Source organism: Neodiprion lecontei, chromosome 4 (assembly GCF_021901455.1).
Source record: "Neodiprion lecontei isolate iyNeoLeco1 chromosome 4, iyNeoLeco1.1, whole genome shotgun sequence".
Lineage (NCBI taxonomy): Eukaryota > Metazoa > Arthropoda > Insecta > Hymenoptera > Diprionidae > Neodiprion > Neodiprion lecontei.
In genome coordinates this window covers 31,746,115-31,767,052 of record NC_060263.1, presented here as the reverse complement: position 1 = coordinate 31,767,052, position 20,938 = coordinate 31,746,115, and the positions used below count along the sequence as shown (strand labels likewise).

The 20,938-nt window shown below is 38.3% G+C and overlaps 2 protein-coding genes and 1 long non-coding RNA gene across 8 annotated transcripts; 2 read left to right on the top strand and 1 right to left on the bottom strand.

Moving 5' to 3' along the window:
• The first annotated feature begins 71 nt into the window (after window positions 1-71).
• LOC107223277 (F-box/LRR-repeat protein 3) lies at window positions 72-9,386 on the top strand. 5 transcript variants are annotated; one of them, XR_006903832.1, is made up of 9 exons: window positions 72-1,967; window positions 2,237-2,487; window positions 2,769-2,913; window positions 3,118-3,337; window positions 3,725-3,944; window positions 4,036-4,281; window positions 4,561-4,735; window positions 8,044-8,187; window positions 9,274-9,386. XR_006903832.1 is itself a non-coding variant. In XM_046737119.1 (7 exons), exons 2-7 carry the CDS (start codon window positions 2,297-2,299, stop codon window positions 4,730-4,732), a joined length of 1,194 nt encoding a protein of 397 aa, XP_046593075.1. In that variant the 5' UTR covers window positions 73-475; window positions 2,237-2,296; the 3' UTR covers window positions 4,733-5,060. The 5 variants fall into 5 exon arrangements, 4 of the variants coding, with proteins under 4 accessions (XP_046593075.1, XP_046593073.1, XP_015518394.1 ...); XM_046737119.1 differs by lacking the exons at window positions 8,044-8,187; window positions 9,274-9,386 and having other exon boundaries at window positions 73-475; window positions 4,561-5,060; XM_046737117.1 differs by lacking the exons at window positions 8,044-8,187; window positions 9,274-9,386 and having other exon boundaries at window positions 73-1,863; window positions 4,561-5,060.
• LOC107223280 (transmembrane protein 185A) lies at window positions 7,961-11,109 on the bottom strand. Of its 2 annotated transcripts, none has more exons than XM_015662912.2 (5): window positions 10,595-11,109; window positions 9,731-10,076; window positions 9,288-9,587; window positions 9,046-9,166; window positions 7,961-8,172 (listed from the first exon to the last, which is right to left on the bottom strand). In XM_015662912.2, exons 1-5 carry the CDS (start codon window positions 10,630-10,632, stop codon window positions 7,961-7,963), a joined length of 1,017 nt encoding a protein of 338 aa, XP_015518398.1. In that variant the 5' UTR covers window positions 10,633-11,109. The 2 variants fall into 2 exon arrangements, with proteins under 2 accessions (XP_015518398.1, XP_046593076.1); XM_046737120.1 differs by lacking the exon at window positions 7,961-8,172 and adding an exon at window positions 8,218-8,961.
• A 2,270-nt stretch (window positions 11,110-13,379) lies between these two features.
• On the top strand, window positions 13,380-14,913 carry LOC124293968. Its single transcript, XR_006903830.1, has 3 exons — window positions 13,380-13,416; window positions 13,657-13,763; window positions 14,004-14,913. It is a non-coding gene; the product is annotated as an uncharacterized LOC124293968 (long non-coding RNA).
• Window positions 14,914-20,938: the final 6,025 nt, after the last annotated feature.

Genomic DNA, 20,938 nt, shown 5'->3' with positions numbered 1-20,938 from the left:
ATTCGTTCAACGAGAAATCGCAAATTCGTGTAGTATCGAAATACATTATTGATACAGAAATTTGCGTTGATATCGAATTTCACTTTACTTCCAGGGAAAATGAGTAATTATAGTTATTTCATCTCGTTACGAGTTTTCAGATTCTCCTTTGGGTACACATGAATCTCTACTAAATTTAATATCGCGAAACTTCAATTCGATCATTACTTCGTAATCGCGATGCCGGCCGTCATTCTCCAGCGCTGCGTGCGAATTTCGCAATGCCTACAACAGTCGGTTATCCCACAGTCTGTGAACCTCGCTGAACACAGAACGATCTCAGTCCCGCACTCTGCGGATTTGGATAAAAAAAATATTAATATTGGAATAAAAGCAGTGCAAAGTTATTAAAGTAAAAACTTAATTCTTTAAACGTTAATGAATTACACACCTTGCTCATTCTTTAAAATAATTATTAAAGTATTTTATGATCTCGGTAAATTTGAATACGATATCGTATAATCGGATTTGTTGTAGTATTATATTGAATTAGATAGTGAAGGCGTCTCAAGTGAACCCGCCTCAAAATCCAACTGTGCAAGATACCGTTTTTTCCCTTCCCTTCCAAAATTATTACTGCACGTATCGTAGAAACATGTCCGTTTTCTATTTTTCATCGCGTAGATTAGGTCCATAAATTTGAATACTTACGGAATATGTGATAGGTATTAGAAAACATAACGAAACATTTTTAGGCTTACCATGCACCATCGCGAATAATCCACAGATCATCTATGGATACAAAACTATCGTGCTACATAATACAATACAAGAATGTCTAAGTAATTGCGAATACTGTGTATATAATGTTCTAAACTACGAAGAGAGTTTTCACGCCTTCGGGAATAATTTTGCTGCATCGATGTTTCGCAAGTAGCGTCTATAATAGCAACCGCAGCTGGGTGTAAAAGTTGATCTTTGAAAGAAAATATAACTGCAGCTTGAGAAACAGCACGTAAAATGTCGATAATAACTATAAGTTATATGCATTACTCGGATACAAATGTTTAAATATGTTATAAATGGCTACATATCTTAGAATGCACGTGAGCGATTTTTAATGAAATGTTAAGATTCGGTATTATGCATCAGTCTCAATTTGTAACGGCGCGTACAGCTTTTAACTTTCATCGAACCGATCGAATCTAAAAAACCAAAAAAACAATTTAATGAAATCGATTCCAATTATATTTTTGAGTTGTGCAATGTCTAGTGCAGAAGCTGACAGTCCTGATATACAGAGGTACTAATATACGTACAACGTGCACTATAGTTATGCAGGTTACGTAAATACGCCGATGCCTGTGTCCCGCATTCGACAGAAATTTCCCATTGATAGGCGCACGTGAGCGGCTGGCACGTGGCTGCGCTGAACTTGGTCGAGGCTCGCGAGTCGCTGCCTCGTTCAGACAATGTACGCTTGGTATATCCGTCGAGATATAAGCTGGCTACGGAAACAAGGTGCAACGTTAAACGTCGATAGAAACTGTACTTCAATTCGTACTAGAGCGTGAACGCAGATTTTTAACAGTAAATCGTCTTTATAATTTTTCAGCCCACTTCGTTGTACGTTTGCATCCCAATATAGGTATAGGTCGTTATTATTACGTATTCGATGATCATACAACGTGAGAGCAGCTTATACGACTTGACATTAAATGTTTAGCGAATTAGCGTCGTTAATTGATCATGTACCACGCTTAAGGGTAAAACGAGAATTTTCCTCATCCTACTAACATCCGTTTTAGTTGTAATAAAGATCACTCTGCAGCTGCGTTGCAATCTGATTGATATATCGCGATTGTATTGTGATCTGGGCTACATGTAAGTGAAACTAGAAAGCGAAATATATTCGAAGAAACTGACATGAATCTACACATACTGAATAATGTGAAATATTTTTATATCCAACATAACACAACGCTAAGGTATAATCATTACACCATAGCAATAACTCCATATTAGCGTAATAACTTTTAGAAATTCGATTTTGAGGCCAAGAATATAAGAATCGCTTCGAACGAATACTATTTTACACGTTGTTATAAAATTTCTGTATTACAGATATTTTATAGTCCTGATGACGGTTCGTTCAAATTCGATACGCAATGCTTCATGTACCTGTATGAAATATAGTACGTCAGTATGGTATATTAATTTTACGCAGCGTGAGTGTAATTAGTTCAAAACATTGCAGCAACCGTCTGATCGATGAATTGATGTCAGCAGCTTCGGACTTGTGAAATAAAAAGCTACAATGAAGATGAACTACAACGGCAGCAAATTTAGCTGGGCGACGCTTCCAGCTGAAGCGCTGGCTCGAATCTTCGGCAATTTATCTTATGACGAATTAATATCGGCTTCGTTGGTCTGCAAACACTGGGAGATGGTTGTGCACAGTCCGTCGCTCTGGCGAACGGTTGAATTCAACTTGAGCCAAGCAGACAAGTAAGTCGAGAAATCAATTGAGCCACGGGTAATAGTAAAAATAGATTGGGGGTGGGAAAGGGGTTGACGTGTATACATTCGTCGACGTATTGAATACTGCAACGATTAGTGAAAGAGCTACAAAGCTGTACGCGCAGTGAGATGTCAAGGATACGCGTTCTTTCACCTACCTGCAGAAGGCTCATAGAATTATTCTTTTTGCTAGCACGTGTCCGCTTCTAACGACCAGCAACACGTGCTACTCCGAAATATCCTTTCCCTTCATTTCAATCTCTGTGCAGCTCCACCAACCCCCACCTGATTGATTACATACTACGGCGTCACGGTAACCACATCCGCGACGTTTCTCTCAAAACGGACAACTCTGTCGAGTCTGCGGAGGCTGCCTGCATCGTTCTTTCTCGCCTGGTCAACTCTTCCTTGAAGGTTCGTATACTCGTAGATTTTACATTTTTTGATTACGGAGTAAATTCAAAAATTTGTTTTTGAAGACTGTACGATTATGATCGTCTCACGCACACTAGAGAAAGGTGATTATTCGCCCAGGGAGAAGATTATAGTTTTTTTAAATGTCACATACACAATTAAGATTACCATTCTTGAATGACAATTTTCTATTCAACCCCCCAGACACTAACGCTGATGAGTGCTGCGAAGCCAGCATTCATGGACATCGAGGAGAAGAAATTTACGTCAGCTCTAATTATTGCCCTTGATCATTCGCCGCTTAGGTCACTAGATATCGATCACACGCCCGTGGATGATCCATCTTTAGCCACCCTAGCATTGAGTACATCTGGAACGCTGCAACTTCTACGGATCAAGAGTTGCCCTCGATTGTCGCCAAGAGGTAAAATTATTGCCACCAAAATCCCTTTATTTGAATAAAGAAACACTTTTTGGACGATTATGATATATTTTGGACATGTTTTGGAAATTGACTTTTTTTTAATCAAAATTTACACTTTTCTCGCAATGTGAGAATAATTTTACAAAAAAAAAAAAAATTGCGGCAATTGATTTGTCAGAAAATTTTACCCCCAACTTCACATACTTGACAATTATTTAATATGCAGTGATATTTCGAGAAAATCGTAAGAAACTTAAGTCAAAATTGCACACTATAGTGTACAAAAAATCGAATGGGCTAATTGAATGAAACGAATCACCAAAGCCTCAGCTCATCATCACTTTTACACGGTAAACTATAATATAATATTTTATTCAATTACGCAAGGTATTCTAGCACTCGCTGAGCATTGCCAATGTCTCCGTGAACTCTCGCTATCTTATTCTCTCCTAAGCGATGAACTTCTGGTGGCTCTCAGCGTGGAGAAACACGTTCGTCTAGAGACGCTCAGGGTCGAAGCGTATCCTGAATCAAAACCACTACCACGTCTAAGTGACAGAGCGTGGCTTGCCTTGGCAACTCACTCGCCAAACATCAACTTTGTATTGTGAGTTTGCATCAATTAGCTCCAAATGATTAGCTATCGCTCGATCGTTTAATGGACAGTTAGTGCAAAAGATTATACCTGATCTTTGCAGATTATCCTACATCACGGACGAAGACGATTTCGCACCACTTCTTGCCTCCTATGTACCCGTTACTCACCTCTACTTCGGCGAAGATGCACCTGCAGCGGTCGTTGCTAGGATTGGAAAGTTTTGTCCCCGGCTTGTGGAGCTCGTCATCAGTAGACACAGTCCTGGACCAATTGATCAAGCTTTGATATCCGCTGCTAGAGGATGCCCCCAACTCGCCGCCGTCGGCCTTGGTGACTGTGAACTCACGTATGCACACTATTCCACAAGTTTCTTGGTTCATTCTAGCACACATTTTTCACTCAAAGTATCTGCTAGAGATGAACTTATAATAGTATACAACTCAGAAATCTTAAAACAGTTACATCAACGCAATCTTAAGACTTCCATAAATTTACGGAAACTTTTACAGTTTACAGAACTGGAAATAAGTCTGAATTGTTTAGGAGTTAATAGATGCTAAATTGCAATTGGAATTCAGTACCCGGTTGACTTTAATTTTCAAGTCATTATTTTGTTATATTTCAGATGCTCTGGATTCGTCGATTTTGTAGTTCTGTGCGCAGAGCGTCTTCGGGAATTGTACGTATACGAAACGTCGCTGCTGGAAGACTCTAAGTACGACGTTGCAAGTGCAGCCGGCAGAGTATCGTCTTTGCTAGGACGAAGTTGGGCACCCGAATACATTCCGATGTGGTAAAACGTACGATCGAACCGAAGCATACAGATTACAATTATGTACCATCATTGTTAGACTAATAATAAGTTGGGAAATCCATACAGCCCAGCAGCGATATCAAACTGCATATTGAACGAGTTATATTTTAATAGCTACGTCATAATGGATGTGTCAATTCAGAGAGAAAGGATTTGATTGAAACTGAAATTTACGTGTCTAGTTGTTTCATCTTTCGCATTGAAATGATTCAATATTAAGTAAATCCAATTCTCAATATATTAACGTCATACCAAAAAAATATAAACTTTATTAGGTCGTAATTTTTTCTTACGCGTAATACATATACATATATATTATACTATATATATGTACACATAATATAATAATAATAATAATAAATCAATCAATTGTTATATCAGTAAACGTGTATAATGTATAATAATTATTCGATACAATATAATAATGTATATGTATATTACGGTATTTCAACAAAAAATAATATGTGATTTTCCACCAAGGCACTCCCTAAGAAATTTGTTCAGGTTAAAAGAATGATTCAGTCAAAAGATTAGCGTTCTACGTTATATTTAAGATCGCGCTCAGTTGATTTTTCCCTTTTATACATTTTTTGAAATTTATGAAGTATCGTGAATATAATTTTAATTTTATTACTGACATCAATCACATAATATCAATTTAAGAAGACCCACACTTGTAATATTAGGTCTTCAGTTGATGTTTTAGAAACGTATCTGACGACGTTTTCATTATTAATTCAATCTCATAAAATAGTTATAATTTGATATGAACTTTTAATTTAGAAGAATAAGATTCCCAGTTAAAATATTGTTGTATTATGGATGTGATCTTTCGGCTGAATATAAATGTTAGGCAAGAAATAATACTTGAAGTGCTATAATGTGCTTCTTTACAAATTCAAAAAAAATATGAAAAACGTGGAAAATCAAATGAGCGCGATCTTCCTCATAACGCAAAACATCAATTTTTCACACAATCTTTCTTTTAACCTAAATAAACTTCTTAGGGGGTGTCACGGTGGAAAATTTTTGTTTCTGAAACACCCTAATGTATATATATATACCTATGTAGGTGTGTATATATACATATATTAGGATGATCCTTAAAAAGATCATTTTTAAATTTCGACTGTTCCACCCCCCAAATCGGCTCGAAATAATTCGAAAACAATTCCCTAATTCTTTCAGTTTTTTCCCTCCCGCCAACAGGATGGATTTTCCCATTTAAAATACACGTGTTCCGGATACATTCTCAGCATATATTTTATTGTAAGAGTAATAACGTTCAAAGGAATCTCTGACTGCGAGGTTTCAGTGAGCATTAGTGCTACTATCTGAAAAAGAATTCACATCATTATACCATGCAATCCCAACGAATTGCACACCCTTGAAATCTGACTTTTTTATTTATTCAGAGGAAGTGCAATTCGTCTAGATCGGTTGGTATGACGATGTGACTTTTTTCTCAGATAGTAGCATTAGTGCCCACTAAAACTTCGCAGTTACTGACTTTTTTGAACATTATTACTCTTTTAATAAAATATATACTGAGAATGTATTCGGAACACGTGTATTTTAAACGGGTAAATCCATCATGTGGGTGGGTGGGGTTACAGTTGAGGTGAAAATCTGAACAAATGAGGGAATTATTTTTGAATTATTTCGAGTCGATTTGGGCGGTGGGACAGTCGAAATTCCAAAATAACCTTTTTAAAGTCCACCCTGATATACATATATATGGTGTGTACATATATAGACTATATAATAATGTTATTATAATATAACAAGATCTGTACATAATTTTTACGTAACGTATAATTAGTGACGAATGATTGAGCACTTTAATGCTTCCATTTATACCAACGCCAACAACACTCCATTAAAAGTAATAATTTTTACGTGATTTTCATCTCTCATCATTATTTCTTTTTCGTCAAGTTCTGTTTGTACAATTTAATACTATGCTACAGATGCGAGGCACTCAGTCTTGTGTCCAATCCGTTTCCTCAACGAAACTGATAAGATAAAAATTATTTGACACGTGACGTACATACATGAACGATTCTTAATGTTAGTATACGTAATACAAACACCTACAGTCTTCAGCTCCTATTTTTCAATTTTTTAATAATAAGATACTAATGACACTGCAATTGCACGGTGAGTAAATATACAGGCGAAGAATTTTCATGTATTTTATTTATGGCCCGTTTCGTAATCTTTCGTAAGACAAAATATCCCGGCGTATATCGATTGTCAGGCAACATGTTAACATTTTGATTTACTTGATCATTACTCAACACTTGACAAGTAATATTCTACCACTTGAGTTAGTAGAGTTCCAAAATATATTACTCAAAAAGGAATTCCCTTGAGCTGTCATGGACGAGTGACAAAACTTGATCGTCTGACTGGAAATTTGACCTACCATTGATTTCAGGAATATAACTATCCACATATACATGGTAAAAGTCCCACACTAATAATTTTTTCACAAATGACAGGTGTCAACTTATTTGAAATTTTGCCCTTAGTATTCCGCGTAAGAGAACCTTCTTGAAATTTGACCAATAAAGCATAGAGCTGTTGAACATATTTTGCTTGTGCAGTTTTTCACGTTTTAATCATAATCTGAAGTGATTCGAAACAATTTCCCGAGATTTCATACATTTGAGAAGTCAATTGCGAAGTTTTTGGGAAAACTTTGAAAAACTTCAGTCAAGGACGAAATCCAATATTGCGTAGGATTTAATTGATCGATCATATTGCAATTGAAACTTACCATCTGATTAAAAACGATGAGATAACGCTACACGCTTCAGCTGATTTCAGTCACAAATCTAATCAGCGGCCATTTGGCAGAATAAACTAATAATTAAGAGTCCTTGAACTTGCCTCAAGTAACTCATTTCAAAGTTCTATGTACTGTATGCGTAATTACAAGCAGCAAAAAAAATATTAATTCAATTATTTCTGACAGGAGAATTTAGAGAGAATCGATTTAGTTAATGTGGACTCTGTAATGATAACTGGCAGAATTTCAAGATTTGACTTTTCATAATTAGGATACTTTGGCTCATCCTGGTGTAATTAAGAGACAGAACTATACATTCGATTGTGTTACGAACAATTATTGTGATGATTTGAACCGAGTGGTTAATCAGGTAGACCTGATTATACTCGTTTTGTGTAAGCAACTATAATTGGACGCTCAGTCAGGCATGTCTATGATCTCTACAGGCACAACAGGTTTAGTTAGGTCGTGTTTCTTAATACGCTTTTGACTTTTTTCAGATATCATCGGCTCGGATGGTGGCTGATCCGCGTCACTCCTTGGTTGATACGAGATATTACCATACTCTTGAAGCAGTGGGCACAACCCTAAGAGGAAGTGATAGAAATCTTTTCTAATGCCAAACCACCCTTAAAAAGACAAAGGTAAATGAATAAATAAGTAAAACTATTCAAGAATTTTAACACGACAGTTTCTATTCATATGATATGTTAATAATTGTCTAAGAATCAGCAATGTTCGAAGCTACATTATTTTATTAAGGAAGTTTTTGAAATAGTAGTATAATCACTGGATCACAAAGTGGCGGCCTAGCTGGCGAATTCCGTTGTGACTATCGGGGACCGCGTTGCAAGTAAATAAAAAAATTAAAAATAAATCATTTTATCAAAGCTGATTTTTTTTTGAATGATAACTAGTGATGTGATCTATTGTATAATGATATTGCCAGACCAATGAGTTCTTGTCAAGATACTGCAAGCCGGACATAAAATGACAGACCAAAATCCCGTGGCTAATATGCCGACAGATCATGTCAAAAGTGCCAATTTTCATAGATTCTAGCACATTCCCTTACGTATGTTTTTTACATCAAATCAGCTAATAGTGTACGCAATTGTTTGTGCATTGTCATCATGGCTTCAACTGAACCAACTTGTGTGATATGTAATGGTAGTAAAAAAGTAATAATCTTCACTGAACGAATTTAGAAAAAAATGCTCTTACATACTCCAAATTCGTGTTTGCCATAAATTGAAATATATATAAACACGGATTTGAACACACGCCACCCCTGCCAGCTGCAACGGAGTTCGCCAGCCCGACTGCCACTTTGTGACTTTGTGATTATACTACAACATAAGTGGTCCGAAAAGTTTCTTAATAAAATAATTTAGATTCGAATGTTACGTGCTCTCCATCTATAACAAGACGAAAATCAGTAAATCTGGAAGTTACAGTTAAGCTTAAAGAGGTACAAATTACTTTAAAACTGTGAGACTTACATCTATTTCCACCTTTGGCTCCAAATGACATTATTATAAGAGTGATGTGAGAAACTAGCAACGGCATCGCCACGGTTGTATACTTGATCGGGTCACCGTCTAATTTATTAGCTAATAGCACCTGCATAAAAAATTTTATACAAACGTCAGTTCAATTAGAACTATAAAGTTCTTGATATGAGAATTTTCATGGATTTATTTAATTTCCAACGTATTATTTTCTAATAGCAAAAAGGGCTCACCTGAAATACTAAAATGGGAACTACTAGAAAAGTGTATCCCAATGCAGAATTTAATGACGTCCGCCTTTGCCGCGCATTTATTTGTGGAGTTCTAAGTAAGACGGCAGCAAAAACGATAGCATATAAAACAGCAACTAGCGACAAACATAACAACGCCCAGAGAGGCACAAATACAACTTCCCAACTCCACGAAATAAAACCATCCAATCTCAGAGCAATGAATATAAATTGTAACACATTGACTGCGCAAAATAATTCCAGCTCAAATGATCGATCGTGTTTCACAGCCCAAATGCATACCTGGAAAAAATAAAAAGTTGAATTTTACAGTTGTATTCGAGATAGATTAGAAATTATTATTAAGGTAAATTAGATACAGAAAAAAAAACTTAAAATCGTACTTCTAGGGTAAAGTGCCTCAATCAAGTAAGCTCTATACTTACAGCTATCGATACGATTGATATAAAAATCAGTGGTATGAAGACTAATATCCACAAGTGTCTTCCGGATTCTAGCTTGTCACATACAAGTAATTCGAACATCAACAAAATTAGGTGTAGTGCTAAAGTGATCAGCATTGCTTTATAATGAACATAGGATTCGCCTTCCAGCCTAGCATGGGGATGCCTCCACCAGATATAGCTTCCAACCGTTGCCCCCAGAATTACCATGCCTTTCCAAAACCATATTGGACTAAAAACGGACCAGTAGCTCCATTCTATCTCATCGTCCTTTCGGAGAGCAAATAACACCGTGAATACCATTAGGCAGCAGTGCACCAAGAACTTGCTGGAATTTATGAAGAAAAATACAGACGTAAGCGTGAATATTGTGTAGAGAAAAAGGTTAAGCTAGATGTAGTTGTCTAGGAATCATAGAATCTTTTGGATTCCACAGGTCAAACAATAGAAAAGAATTCATTCGTGACTAATGTAATACTCTAAATATCTAGGACATTAGCTTTATTCATCGAAGAAAAAAGGCACCTAGGTGCAGTAGTGGAACTTTTTGAAGAAAAATGTGTAAAAATCGTACATACTATTATGGATTCAACAAGTAGAATTGAATTTATAACATTATAATCTAAATTTTGATAAAAATCAATCGGATTTGGTGAAAGGAAAACATCGGTTATAGTTGTAGGTGTTCCAATGCAAGTGGATGAACTTTATTGAAGCTGAAGCGTGCTATGGAAAATGTTGACAGATAATTATGAAGGGGTGAAATAATACTGTCAAAATTCTGTGTAAGCAGTTTTTTTTTAAACGAAGAACGAGCAGGTAACGAATATGCACTAATGAAATTACCCAGGATTGAAGTCTTGGAATAAGGTTTGAAGATTCATGGTTAGCGTGACGGTTTGCCAACTAGGTTAGGCTTTTCACGAGACTCGATAGTCATTCATGAACATGTTCATCATATAGATGCTCTATATTTTTCACTTGGTTATTGCAAAACACGTAATCCCAATCTCGCGCATTTACGCAAATAAGAAATAACTGTACGTCCAATCACGTACATTCAGTTAACTGAAATTAGGCGATGGCTGTAGATTAGTAGCTAGATATCGAATTTCGACATTACGGACGACCGCCCACTTCACAGCATTGACTTTCAATATTCGAGATTTGGAATTTCCCGAATCAAACTGCAGTTGAACATCGGTAAATTAATTTTATTCTAATATAAAATCCTTCAATAGAAGCAAAAGTGGAAAAAGATAAATTTATCGGTATAGATGAATTATTATAACGTATCGCTTAATAATTTTCGTCTCACGTATTGTTTTCGGAAAAATCAGATTATAGCGATTACGTAGATACACAACATTGGCGTTCACTAAAAATATGAGGACAGTTGCCCTTATGGGCTATGGTGTGACCACTGGTGTGACAACCGAAGATCACCGTGCACTTGCACATAACTTGCGCCCGCTGAGATGTTCCGACGGCAGAGTTGAGAACTTATTGCAGAACACCAGAGAGTTACCGATTTCGACTTGATGCTGGCTGCATTAACCTTCCGAGTAACGCAGTCTTTGCAACGGTCAACGGTAAGCCCAAGCCAGTACTTGTTGCTACCCTGTGCGTAGTTACCGACTTGTCGGCGATACAAGAACTTAATAATGAGAAATTTCTTCCAAAATTCGTAGCACAACAGTGATTTAATTGAAGCATAGGTACCCAAGAGAAGAATTTATACATATTTAGATCAGATGTAACAATGATGCACAGGCAAAAAGTATATATGTATATGCGGTCCATGTACGATATTATTATATATGATCCATTTACGATTAATACGTGATGCAAACGATAAATTTTATAATTTTCCAGGAGACAAACTAGATTATCTACAATAATACGACTATAATATGAGAATAAAAGAATTATTCATTTCGAAATGGGATTCTATTCGACACGCGCTGGATGTATCCATAACATTAATATTCATAATTATTCCAACAACTTTTCATTTGCTCTCTCGATCTTGAATTTTCGTAGGCATAGAATCGAAACGCTGATTTAGCTAGTCGCAAATGAAGTATCTACGTTGGGTAGAGAAGCAGAATTGTTTTCGAAAAGTGTTCTTATGAAAAGAAGTTCAGAGTAACTGCATTACAGCACGGATGCGCTAATTTTGATCGAGATGAAATGGATGCTCCGTATATCAGACAGTATTAAACGCAGTGTCCTGATTTAAAGGCCTAAAAAGGTGACTAGGGGATTTTTTTTTCATAGGGAGAGAAAGAACCTCGGAAAGAATGAAGCTTCATAAAACTTCGAGTTTATTTTAACACACATTTGAAAGGTACGAGCAAAAATTTTTATCATCCAACGGTAGCAGAACCGTTCGGCAGCATTATTATTAGCTAACCTGTTAACCTATGAATATCTTGAGTCAACGGCTGATCATCGAAGTTGATCGGAGGACCTAGCCGCTTGAATCTGGAATCGGCAAGAAATATAAGGTGCGCATTTCATGTCTGAAATGTGAAAACTAAAATCATACGTCATACATTATACATCATATCATCATACATACATAGTATTTAAAGGTCGAAACCAAATTTTGGATGTTCGGATGTCCAGAAAGTGACGGCACCCAAAATTTTTTCTCTCTTGATCTATATGTATAGACGAAAATCAGTTGGACGAATTCCTCAGTCTGGAAACAACCGCGCAGTAGAGCGGACGTGTGAGAATCGCGCTCCGCAAATTTCGAGTACCGGGTTCTCTACCTCCTGGATCCTGCGCTCCGGATCCGCTTCCTGGTGCAAATCGACTTCCAGGACAAGCGCCCCGCAGTTTCTACGCTCCAGGTCCGCTTCCTGGTGCAACTCGACTTCCAGGACAAGCGTTCCGTAGTTTCTACGCTCCAGGTCCGCTACCTGGTGAAACTCGAGTTCCAGAACAAGCGCTCCGTGGTTCCTGCTCTCCAGGTCCGCTATCTGGTGAAATTCGACTTCCAGGACAAGCGCCCCGTAGTTTCTACGCTCCAGGTCCGGTTCCTGGTGAAACTTGACTTCCAGGACATGCGCTCCGTGATTCCGGCGCTTGAGGTCGACCGCCTGGTGAAACTCGACTTCCAGGACAAGCGCTCATTTATTAGTATTCGACGTATAGCCCGAAGTGGTTAGCGTTGGTCGTTGGAGGTGGTAGGCGGTGGTTGCGGCTGATCGAGGTGGACGAGGAGAAGGATGTCGAGGAAGAGGAGGAGACGAAGTGGACGAGGAGGACGAGGATTTGTGCACGGTGAGCAAAACATGTTTATAATATTTAATGGTAATTTATATTTTATCTAAAATTTTTTTAACTTGTCATGTTTACAATAAATAATTTCAATTCATTTTTCGCGTAAGCCCAAACTCAGTAGCTGTTAATGCGCTATTAAAATTTCTACAATTTTTTATAACCTTCTCATAATCTTCATGGTAAAATGTGTCTATAATAAAATTATATCAATCCTTACACAATATTTTTGATGTGTTCTAATACTGAAAATATTTATCAGCATTCGAGGTATAACCCGTGGTGGTTAGCGGTGGTCGTTGGAGGTGGTTGTCGGTTGTCGGAGGTGGTCGGAGGTGGACGAGGAGGAGGACAAGGAGGACGATGATTTGTGCTCGGTGAGTTTAACATTTTTATAATATTTAATGGCGATTGTAATAATGTTTTACTAAAAATTTTTTGAACTTGACACGTTTACAATAAATTATTTCGATTTATTTTTCGCGTCAGCCCAAATTCAGTAGCTATAAATGCGCTATTCAAATTTATTACATTATTAATTGATTAATTAATTATAGTAATCCTTACACAATATATTTGATGTGTCCTTATACTGAAAATATTTATGACTATTCAAGGTACAATCCGCAGTGGTTATCGGTGGTTGTTGGAGGTGGTTGCCGGTGGTTGGAGGTGGTCGGAGGTGGACGAGGAGGAGGACGATAAGGACGATGATTTGTGTTCGGTGAGTTTAACATTTTTATGATATTTAATGACAGTTGTTATTCTGTTTGATCCAAAATTTTTCAAACTTGTCATATTTATAATAAATTATTTGAATTCATTTCTCGCGCAAGCACAAATTCAGTAGCTATAAATGCGCTAATAAAATTTATTACATTATTATTTAATTAATCATCTATACTAATCCTTGTACAATATTTTTTATGTATTCTTATAATGAAAATATTTATTACCATTAAAGGTGTAACCCGAGGTGGTTATCGGTAGTTGTTGGAGGTGATCAGAGGTGGACGAGGAGGAGGACGCGGAAGACGAGGAAAACAAGGTCTACGAGGAGGACGAGGATTTGTGCTTGATGAGTTTAACATTTTTATAATATTTGATGCAGTAGGAGTAGGATCAGAAGTGAATGCAGACAGCATCATGTCGAAATCGTTAACTCTATGATGTTCTGCAATAAGTTCTCAACTCTACCGTTGGAACATCTCTGGGGGCGCAAGCACACGACGATTTTCGGTTTTCACACCAGAACCCATAAGGGGCAACTGTCTTTATATTCTTCTGTCACGCGTGAAGAAATCGATCCTGAAAATGATGGTGACGCCTGTTCGATGTCAGCTGGTGACAAAAATGTGTGGCGGGTAACCTAACATTAGGGTTTGACTTTTAGGCCGCATAGATAGTGAATTTTGTGGCGTGTGTGATTGAAAATGATTAATACATTTTATAAGTCTGTAGGTTTGAAATAAAATTTCATGCCATCAATTTAAATATCTAGATTTGCACCGGTAAATAGTGTTTGCGTCCGAATTCTACAACCATCCATCGGGTGTCAGTATGGAACGTAACTTGTATAATACAGTGAACTGTAATATATAACAGTCGAGGTCACATAGCAATGCAAAAGGATGATTAAATATTAAATAATGAATCTGAATATTAGGTCAGAAATAAAAAGTGCAACGAATATTATCTGATGCTAAAAATGAGGGATATTGTGTAGTGCAGTGATTATCGTAAATTGGAGGTATTACTCAAGTAATGACCTGCGTGCAGGTGCAATGCTCTTTCGCAGAACATAACATGAATGATACTCTATCATTAGTACTTGATGCAAACTGGATTAAAATGAATAAATGATTGAAAATTTGCTCGTCTGTCTTTGGATTTATTTCCCACAGATTTTGACGGTCTTTTCGAATTTCTTTAGGGTCCAATTCGTCTACAAAGGATCGTTTGAAAAAATGACGAAACGGAGAGTTTTTGGCTCCAGAAGCGCAAAAAAAAGATGGAAATTTGCGCCGTTGAAATTTTTCAGGCTGAAATTTGCCGATTTTGAGAGATGATAGAATTGGTTTGTTGATACCCTACGTCAATGTGATCTTGCGTGAGATATCAATTGCGTATAGCCTCAAGCCGTGAAAAGCAGCAGGCCGAAAGTTACAGCCAAGAATTGAAAGATTTCCTTCGTAATTTCTCTGCTGTTGATCCCACGCTCTTTTCGCTGCGTTATCTGAGATCCTGGGGGTCCAATTAGTCCGGAAAGGGTCATTTCAGTCGAATCTGAGACCAAAAATTTTCGGCTCCAAAAATGAAGAAAAAGTAAGGCTACCCCTTTGCATTTTTGGCGAAAATTTTCGCGATTTGGAAAAGTGCTCGAATGAATTCTTTCATGCACTATTCCAACGTAATTTTGCGAGAGAAATCGATTGGGCGCAGTACCAATACGCTGCGATCAACGCATCAAAAGTTACAGCCAAAAAACGAAAACCTGTGATTTCGACATTTTTCAGCAGGTGCTTTTTCCTTCGTGATTTCTATCCTGTTGATCCCACGCTGTTTTCGCTGCGTTTTCTGAGTTCCTGGGGGTCCAATTGGTCAGAAAAGGGTCATACAAATCGAATCGGAGACTGAAAGTTTTTCGCCCAAAAAAACAGCAAGGCTTACCCCTTTGTATTTTTGGCGAAAATTTTCGCGATTTTAAAAAGTGCTGAAATAAATTCTTTCACGCACTATTCCGACGTAATTTAGCGAGAAAAATCGATTGGGCGCAGTCCCAATACGCTGCGATCAACGCATCAAAAGTTACAGCCAAAAAACGAAAACCTGTGATGTCGACATTTTTCAGCAGGTGCTTTTTCCTTCGTGATTTCTATCCTGTTGATCCCACGCTGTTTTCGCTGCGTTTTCTGAGTTCCTGGGGGTCCGATTGGTCAGAAAAGGGTCATACAAATCGAATCGGAGACTAAAAGTTTTTTGCCCAAAAAAACAGCAAGGCTTACCCCTTTGTATTTTTGGCGAAAATTTTCGCGATTTTAAAAAGTGCTGAAATAAATTCTTTCACGCACTATTCCGACGTAATTTTGCGAGAAAAATCGATTGGGCGCAGTCCCAATACGCTGCGATCAACGCATCAAAAGTTACAGCCAAAAAACGAAAACCTGTGATTTCGACATTTTTCAGCAGGTGCTTTTTCCTTCGTGATTTCTATCCTGTTGATCCCACGTAGTTTTCGCTGCGTTTTCTGAGTTCCTGGGGGTCCAATTGGTCAGAAAAGGGTCATACAAATCGAATCGGAGACTAAAAGTTTTTCGCCCAAAAAAACAGCAAGGCTTACCCCTTTGTATTTTTGGCGAAAATTTTCGCGATTTTCAAAAGTGCTGAAATAAATTCTTTCACGCACTATTCCGACGTAATTTTGCGAGAAAAATCGATTGGGCGCAGTCCCAATACGCTGCGATCAACGCATCAAAAGTTACAGCCAAAAAACGAAAACCTGTGATTTCGACATTTTTCAGCAGGTGCTTTTTCCTTCGTGATTTCTATCCTGTTGATCCCACGTAGTTTTCGCTGCGTTTTCTGAGCTCCTGGGGGTCCAATTGGTAAGAAAAGGGTCATAAAAATCGAATCGGAGACTAAAAGTTTTTCGCCCAAAAAAACAGCAAGGCTTACCCCTTTGTATTTTTGGCGAAAATTTTCGCGATTTTAAAAAGTGCTGAAATAAATTCTTTCACGCACTATTCCGACGTAATTTTGCGAGAAAAATCGATTGGGCGCAGTCCCAATACGCTGCGATCAACGCATAAAAAGTTACAGCCAAAAAACGAAAACCTGTGATTTCGACATTTTTCAGCAGGTTCTTTTTCCTTCGTGATTTCTATCCTGTTGATCCCACGCTGTTTTCGCTGCGTTTTCTGAGTTCCTGGGGGTCCGATTGGTCAGAAAAGGGTCATACAAATCGAATCGGAGACTAAAGGTTTTTTGCCCAAGAAAACAGCAAGGCTTACCCCTTTGTATTTTTGGCGAAAATTTTCGCGATTTTAAAAAGTGCTGGAATAAATTCTTTCACGCACTATTCCGACGTAATTTCGCGAGAAAAATCGATTGGGCGCAGTCCCAATACGCTGCGATCAACGCATCAAAAGTTACAGCCAAAAAACGAAAACCTGTGATTTCGACATTTTTCAGCAGGTGCTTTTTCCTTCGTGATTTCTATCCTGTTGATCCCACGTAGTTTTTGCTGCGTTTTCTGAGCTCCTGGGGGTCCAATTGGTAAGAAAAGGGTCATACAAATCGAATCGGAGACTAAAAGTTTTTCGCCCAAAAAAACAGCAAGGCTTACCCCTTTGTATTTTTGGCGAAAATTTTCGCGATTTTCAAAAGTGCTGAAATAAATTCTTTCACGCACTATTCCGACGTAATTTTGCGAGAAAAATCGATTGGGCGCAGTCCCAATACGCTGCGATCAACGCATCAAAAGTTACAGCCAAAAAACGAAAACCTGTGATGTCGACATTTTTCAGCAGGTGCTTTTTCCTTCGTGATTTCTATCCTGTTGATCCCACGCTGTTTTCGCTGCGTTTTCTGAGTTCCTGGGGGTCCAATTGGTCAGAAAAGGGTCATACAAATCGAATCGGAGACTAAAAGTTTTTCGCCCAAAAAAACAGCAAGGCTTACCCCTTTGTATTTTTGGCGAAAATTTTCGCGATTTTCAAAAGTGCTGAAATAAATTCTTTCACGCACTATTTCGACGTAATTTCGCGAGAAAAATCGATTGGGCGCAGTCCCAATACGCTGCGATCAACGCATCAAAAGTTACAGCCGAAAAACGAAAACCTGTGATTTCGACATTTTTCAGCAGGTTCTTTTTCCTTCGTGATTTCTATCCTGTTGATCCCACGTAGTTTTCGCTGCGTTTTCTGAGCTCCTGGGGGTCCAATTGGTCAGAAAAGGGTCATACAAATCGAATCGGAGACTAAAAGTTTTTCGCCCAAAAAAACAGCAAGGCTTACCCCTTTGTATTTTTGGCGAAAATTTTCGCGATTTTCAAAAGTGCTGAAATAAATTCTTTCACGCACTATTCCGACGTAATTTTGCGAGAAAAATCGATTGGGCGCAGTCCCAATACGCTGCGATCAACGCATCAAAAGTTACAGCCAAAAAACGAAAACCTGTGATTTCGACATTTTTCAGCAGGTGCTTTTTCCTTCGTGATTTCTATCCTGTTGATCCCACGTAGTTTTCGCTGCGTTTTCTGAGCTCCTGGGGGTCCAATTGGTAAGAAAAGGGTCATACAAATCGAATCGGAGACTAAAAGTTTTTCGCCCAAAAAAACAGCAAGGCTTACCCCTTTGTATTTTTGGCGAAAATTTTCGCGATTTTAAAAAGTGCTGGAATAAATTCTTTCACGCACTATTCCGACGTAATTTCGCGAGAAAAATCGATTGGGTGCAGTCCCAATACGCTGCGATCAACGCATCAAAAGTTACAGCCAAAAAACGAAAACCCGTGATTTCGACATTTTTCAGCAGGTTCTTTTTCCTTCGTGATTTCTATCCTGTTGATCCCACGTAGTTTTCGCTGCGTTTTCTGAGCTCCTGGGGGTCCAATTGGTCAGAAAAGGGTCATACAAATCGAATCGGAGACTAAAAGTTTTTCGCCCAAAAAAACACCAAGGCTTACCCCTTTGTATTTTTGGCGAAAATTTTCGCGATTTTAAAAAGTGCTGAAATAAATTCTTTCACGCACTATTCCGACGTAATTTTGCGAGAAAAATCGATTGGGCGCAGTCCCAATACGCTGCGATCAACGCATCAAAAGTTACAGCCAAAAAACGAAAACCTGAGATTTCGACATTTTTCAGCAGGTGCTTTTTCCTTCGTGATTTCTATCCTGTTGATCCCACGTAGTTTTCGCTGCGTTTTCTGAGCTCCTGGGGGTCCAATTGGTCAGAAAAGGGTCATACAAATCGAATCGGAGACTAAAAGTTTTTCGCCCAAAAAAACACCAAGGCTTACCCCTTTGTATTTTTGGCGAAAATTTTCGCGATTTTAAAAAGTGCTGAAATAAATTCTTTCACGCACTATTCCGACGTAATTTTGCGAGAAAAATCGATTGGGCGCAGTCCCAATACGCTGCGATCAACGCATCAAAAGTTACAGCCAAAAAACGAAAACCTGAGATTTCGACATTTTTCAGCAGGTGCTTTTTCCTTCGTGATTTCTATCCTGTTGATCTCACGTAGTTTTCGCTGCGTTTTCTGAGCTCCTGGGGGTCCAATTGGTCAGAAAAGGGTCATACAAATCGAATCGGAGACTAAAAGTTTTTCGCCCAAAAAAACACCAAGGCTTACCCCTTTGTATTTTTGGCGAAAATTTTCGCGATTTTAAAAAGTGCTGAAATAAATTCTTTCACGCACTATTCCGACGTAATTTTGCGAGAAAAATCGATTGGGCGCAGTCCCAATACGCTGCGATCAACGCATCAAAAGTTACAGCCAAAAAACGAAACCCTGTGATTTCGACATTTTTCAGCAGGTGCTTTTTCCTTCGTGATTTCTATCCTGTTGATCCCACGTAGTTTTCGCTGCGTTTTCTGAGCTCCTGGGGGTCCAATTGGTCAGAAAAGGGTCATACAAATCGAATCGGAGACTAAAAGTTTTTCGCCCAAAAAAACAGCAAGGCTTACCCCTTTGTATTTTTGGCGAAAATTTCCGCGATTTTCAAAAGTGCTGAAATAAATTCTTTCACGCACTATTCCGACGTAATTTTGCGAGAAAAATCGATTGGGCGCAGTCCCAATACGCTGCGATCAACGCATCAAAAGTTACAGCCAAAAAACGAAAACCTGTGATTTCGACATTTTTCAGCAGGTTCTTTTTCCTTCGTGATTTCTATCCTGTTGATCCCACGTAGTTTTCGCTGCGTTTTCTGAGCTCCTGGGGGTCCAATTGGTCAGAAAAGGGTCATACAAATCGAATCGGAGACTAAAAGTTTTTCGCCCAAAAAAACACCAAGGCTTACCCCTTTGTATTTTTGGCGAAAATTTTCGCGATTTCAAAAAGTGCTGAAATAAATTCTTTCACGCACTATTCCGACGTAATTTTGCGAGAAAAATCGATTGGGCGCAGTCCCAATACGCTGCGATCAATGCATCAAAAGTTACAGCCAAAAAACGAAAACCTGTGATTTCGACATTTTTCAGCAGGTGCTTTTTCCTTCGTGATTTCTATCCTGTTGATCCCACGTAGTTTTCGCTGCGTTTTCTGAGCTCCTGGGGGTCCAATTGGTCAGAAAAGGGTCATACAAATCGAATCGGAGACTAAAAGTTTTTCGCCCAAAAAAACAGCAAGGCTTACCCCTTTGTATTTTTGGCGAAAATTTTCGCGATGTTAAAAAGTGCTGGAATAAATTCTTTCACGCACTATTCCGACGTAATTTTGCGAGAAAAATCGATTGGGCGCAGTCCCAATACGCTGCGATCAACGCATCAAAAGTTACAGCCAAAAAACGAAAACCTGAGATTTCGACATTTTTCAGCAGGTGCTTTTTCCTTCGTGATTTCTATCCTGTTGATCCCACGTAGTTTTCGCTGCGTTTTCTGAGCTCCTGGGGGTCCAATTGGTCAGAAAAGGGTCATACAAATCGAATCGGAGACTAAAAGTTTTTCGCCCAAAAAAACACCAAGGCTTACCCCTTTGTATTTTTGGCGAAAATTTTCGCGATTTTAAAAAGTGCTGAAATAAATTCTTTCACGCACTATTCCGACGTAATTTTGCGAGAAAAATCGAGTGGGCGCAGTCCCAATACGCTGCGATCAATGCATCAAAAGTTACAGCCAAAAAACGAAAACCTGTGATTTCGACATTTTTCAGCAGGTGCTTTTTCCTTCGTGATT

Bases quoted from the DNA above. Each gene is read 5' to 3' on its own strand.
- LOC107223280 (XM_015662912.2), bottom strand. From the start codon at position 10,632: ATGAATCTTCAAACCTTATTCCAAGACTTCAATCCTGG. The intron at 9,167-9,287 runs GTGAGCCCTTTT...TTTTTTATGCAG, and splicing joins TTCCCATTTTAGTATTTCAG to GTGCTATTAGCTAATAAATT. The intron at 8,173-9,045 runs GTAAGTCTCACA...TGTCTTTTTAAG, and splicing joins AGCCAAAGGTGGAAATAGAT to GGTGGTTTGGCATTAGAAAA.
- LOC107223277 (XM_046737119.1), top strand. From the start codon at position 2,297: ATGAAGATGAACTACAACGGCAGCAAATTTAGCTGGGCGACGCTTCCA. The intron at 3,945-4,035 runs GTGAGTTTGCAT...TGATCTTTGCAG, and splicing joins CCAAACATCAACTTTGTATT to ATTATCCTACATCACGGACG. The intron at 4,282-4,560 runs GTATGCACACTA...GTTATATTTCAG, and splicing joins CTTGGTGACTGTGAACTCAC to ATGCTCTGGATTCGTCGATT.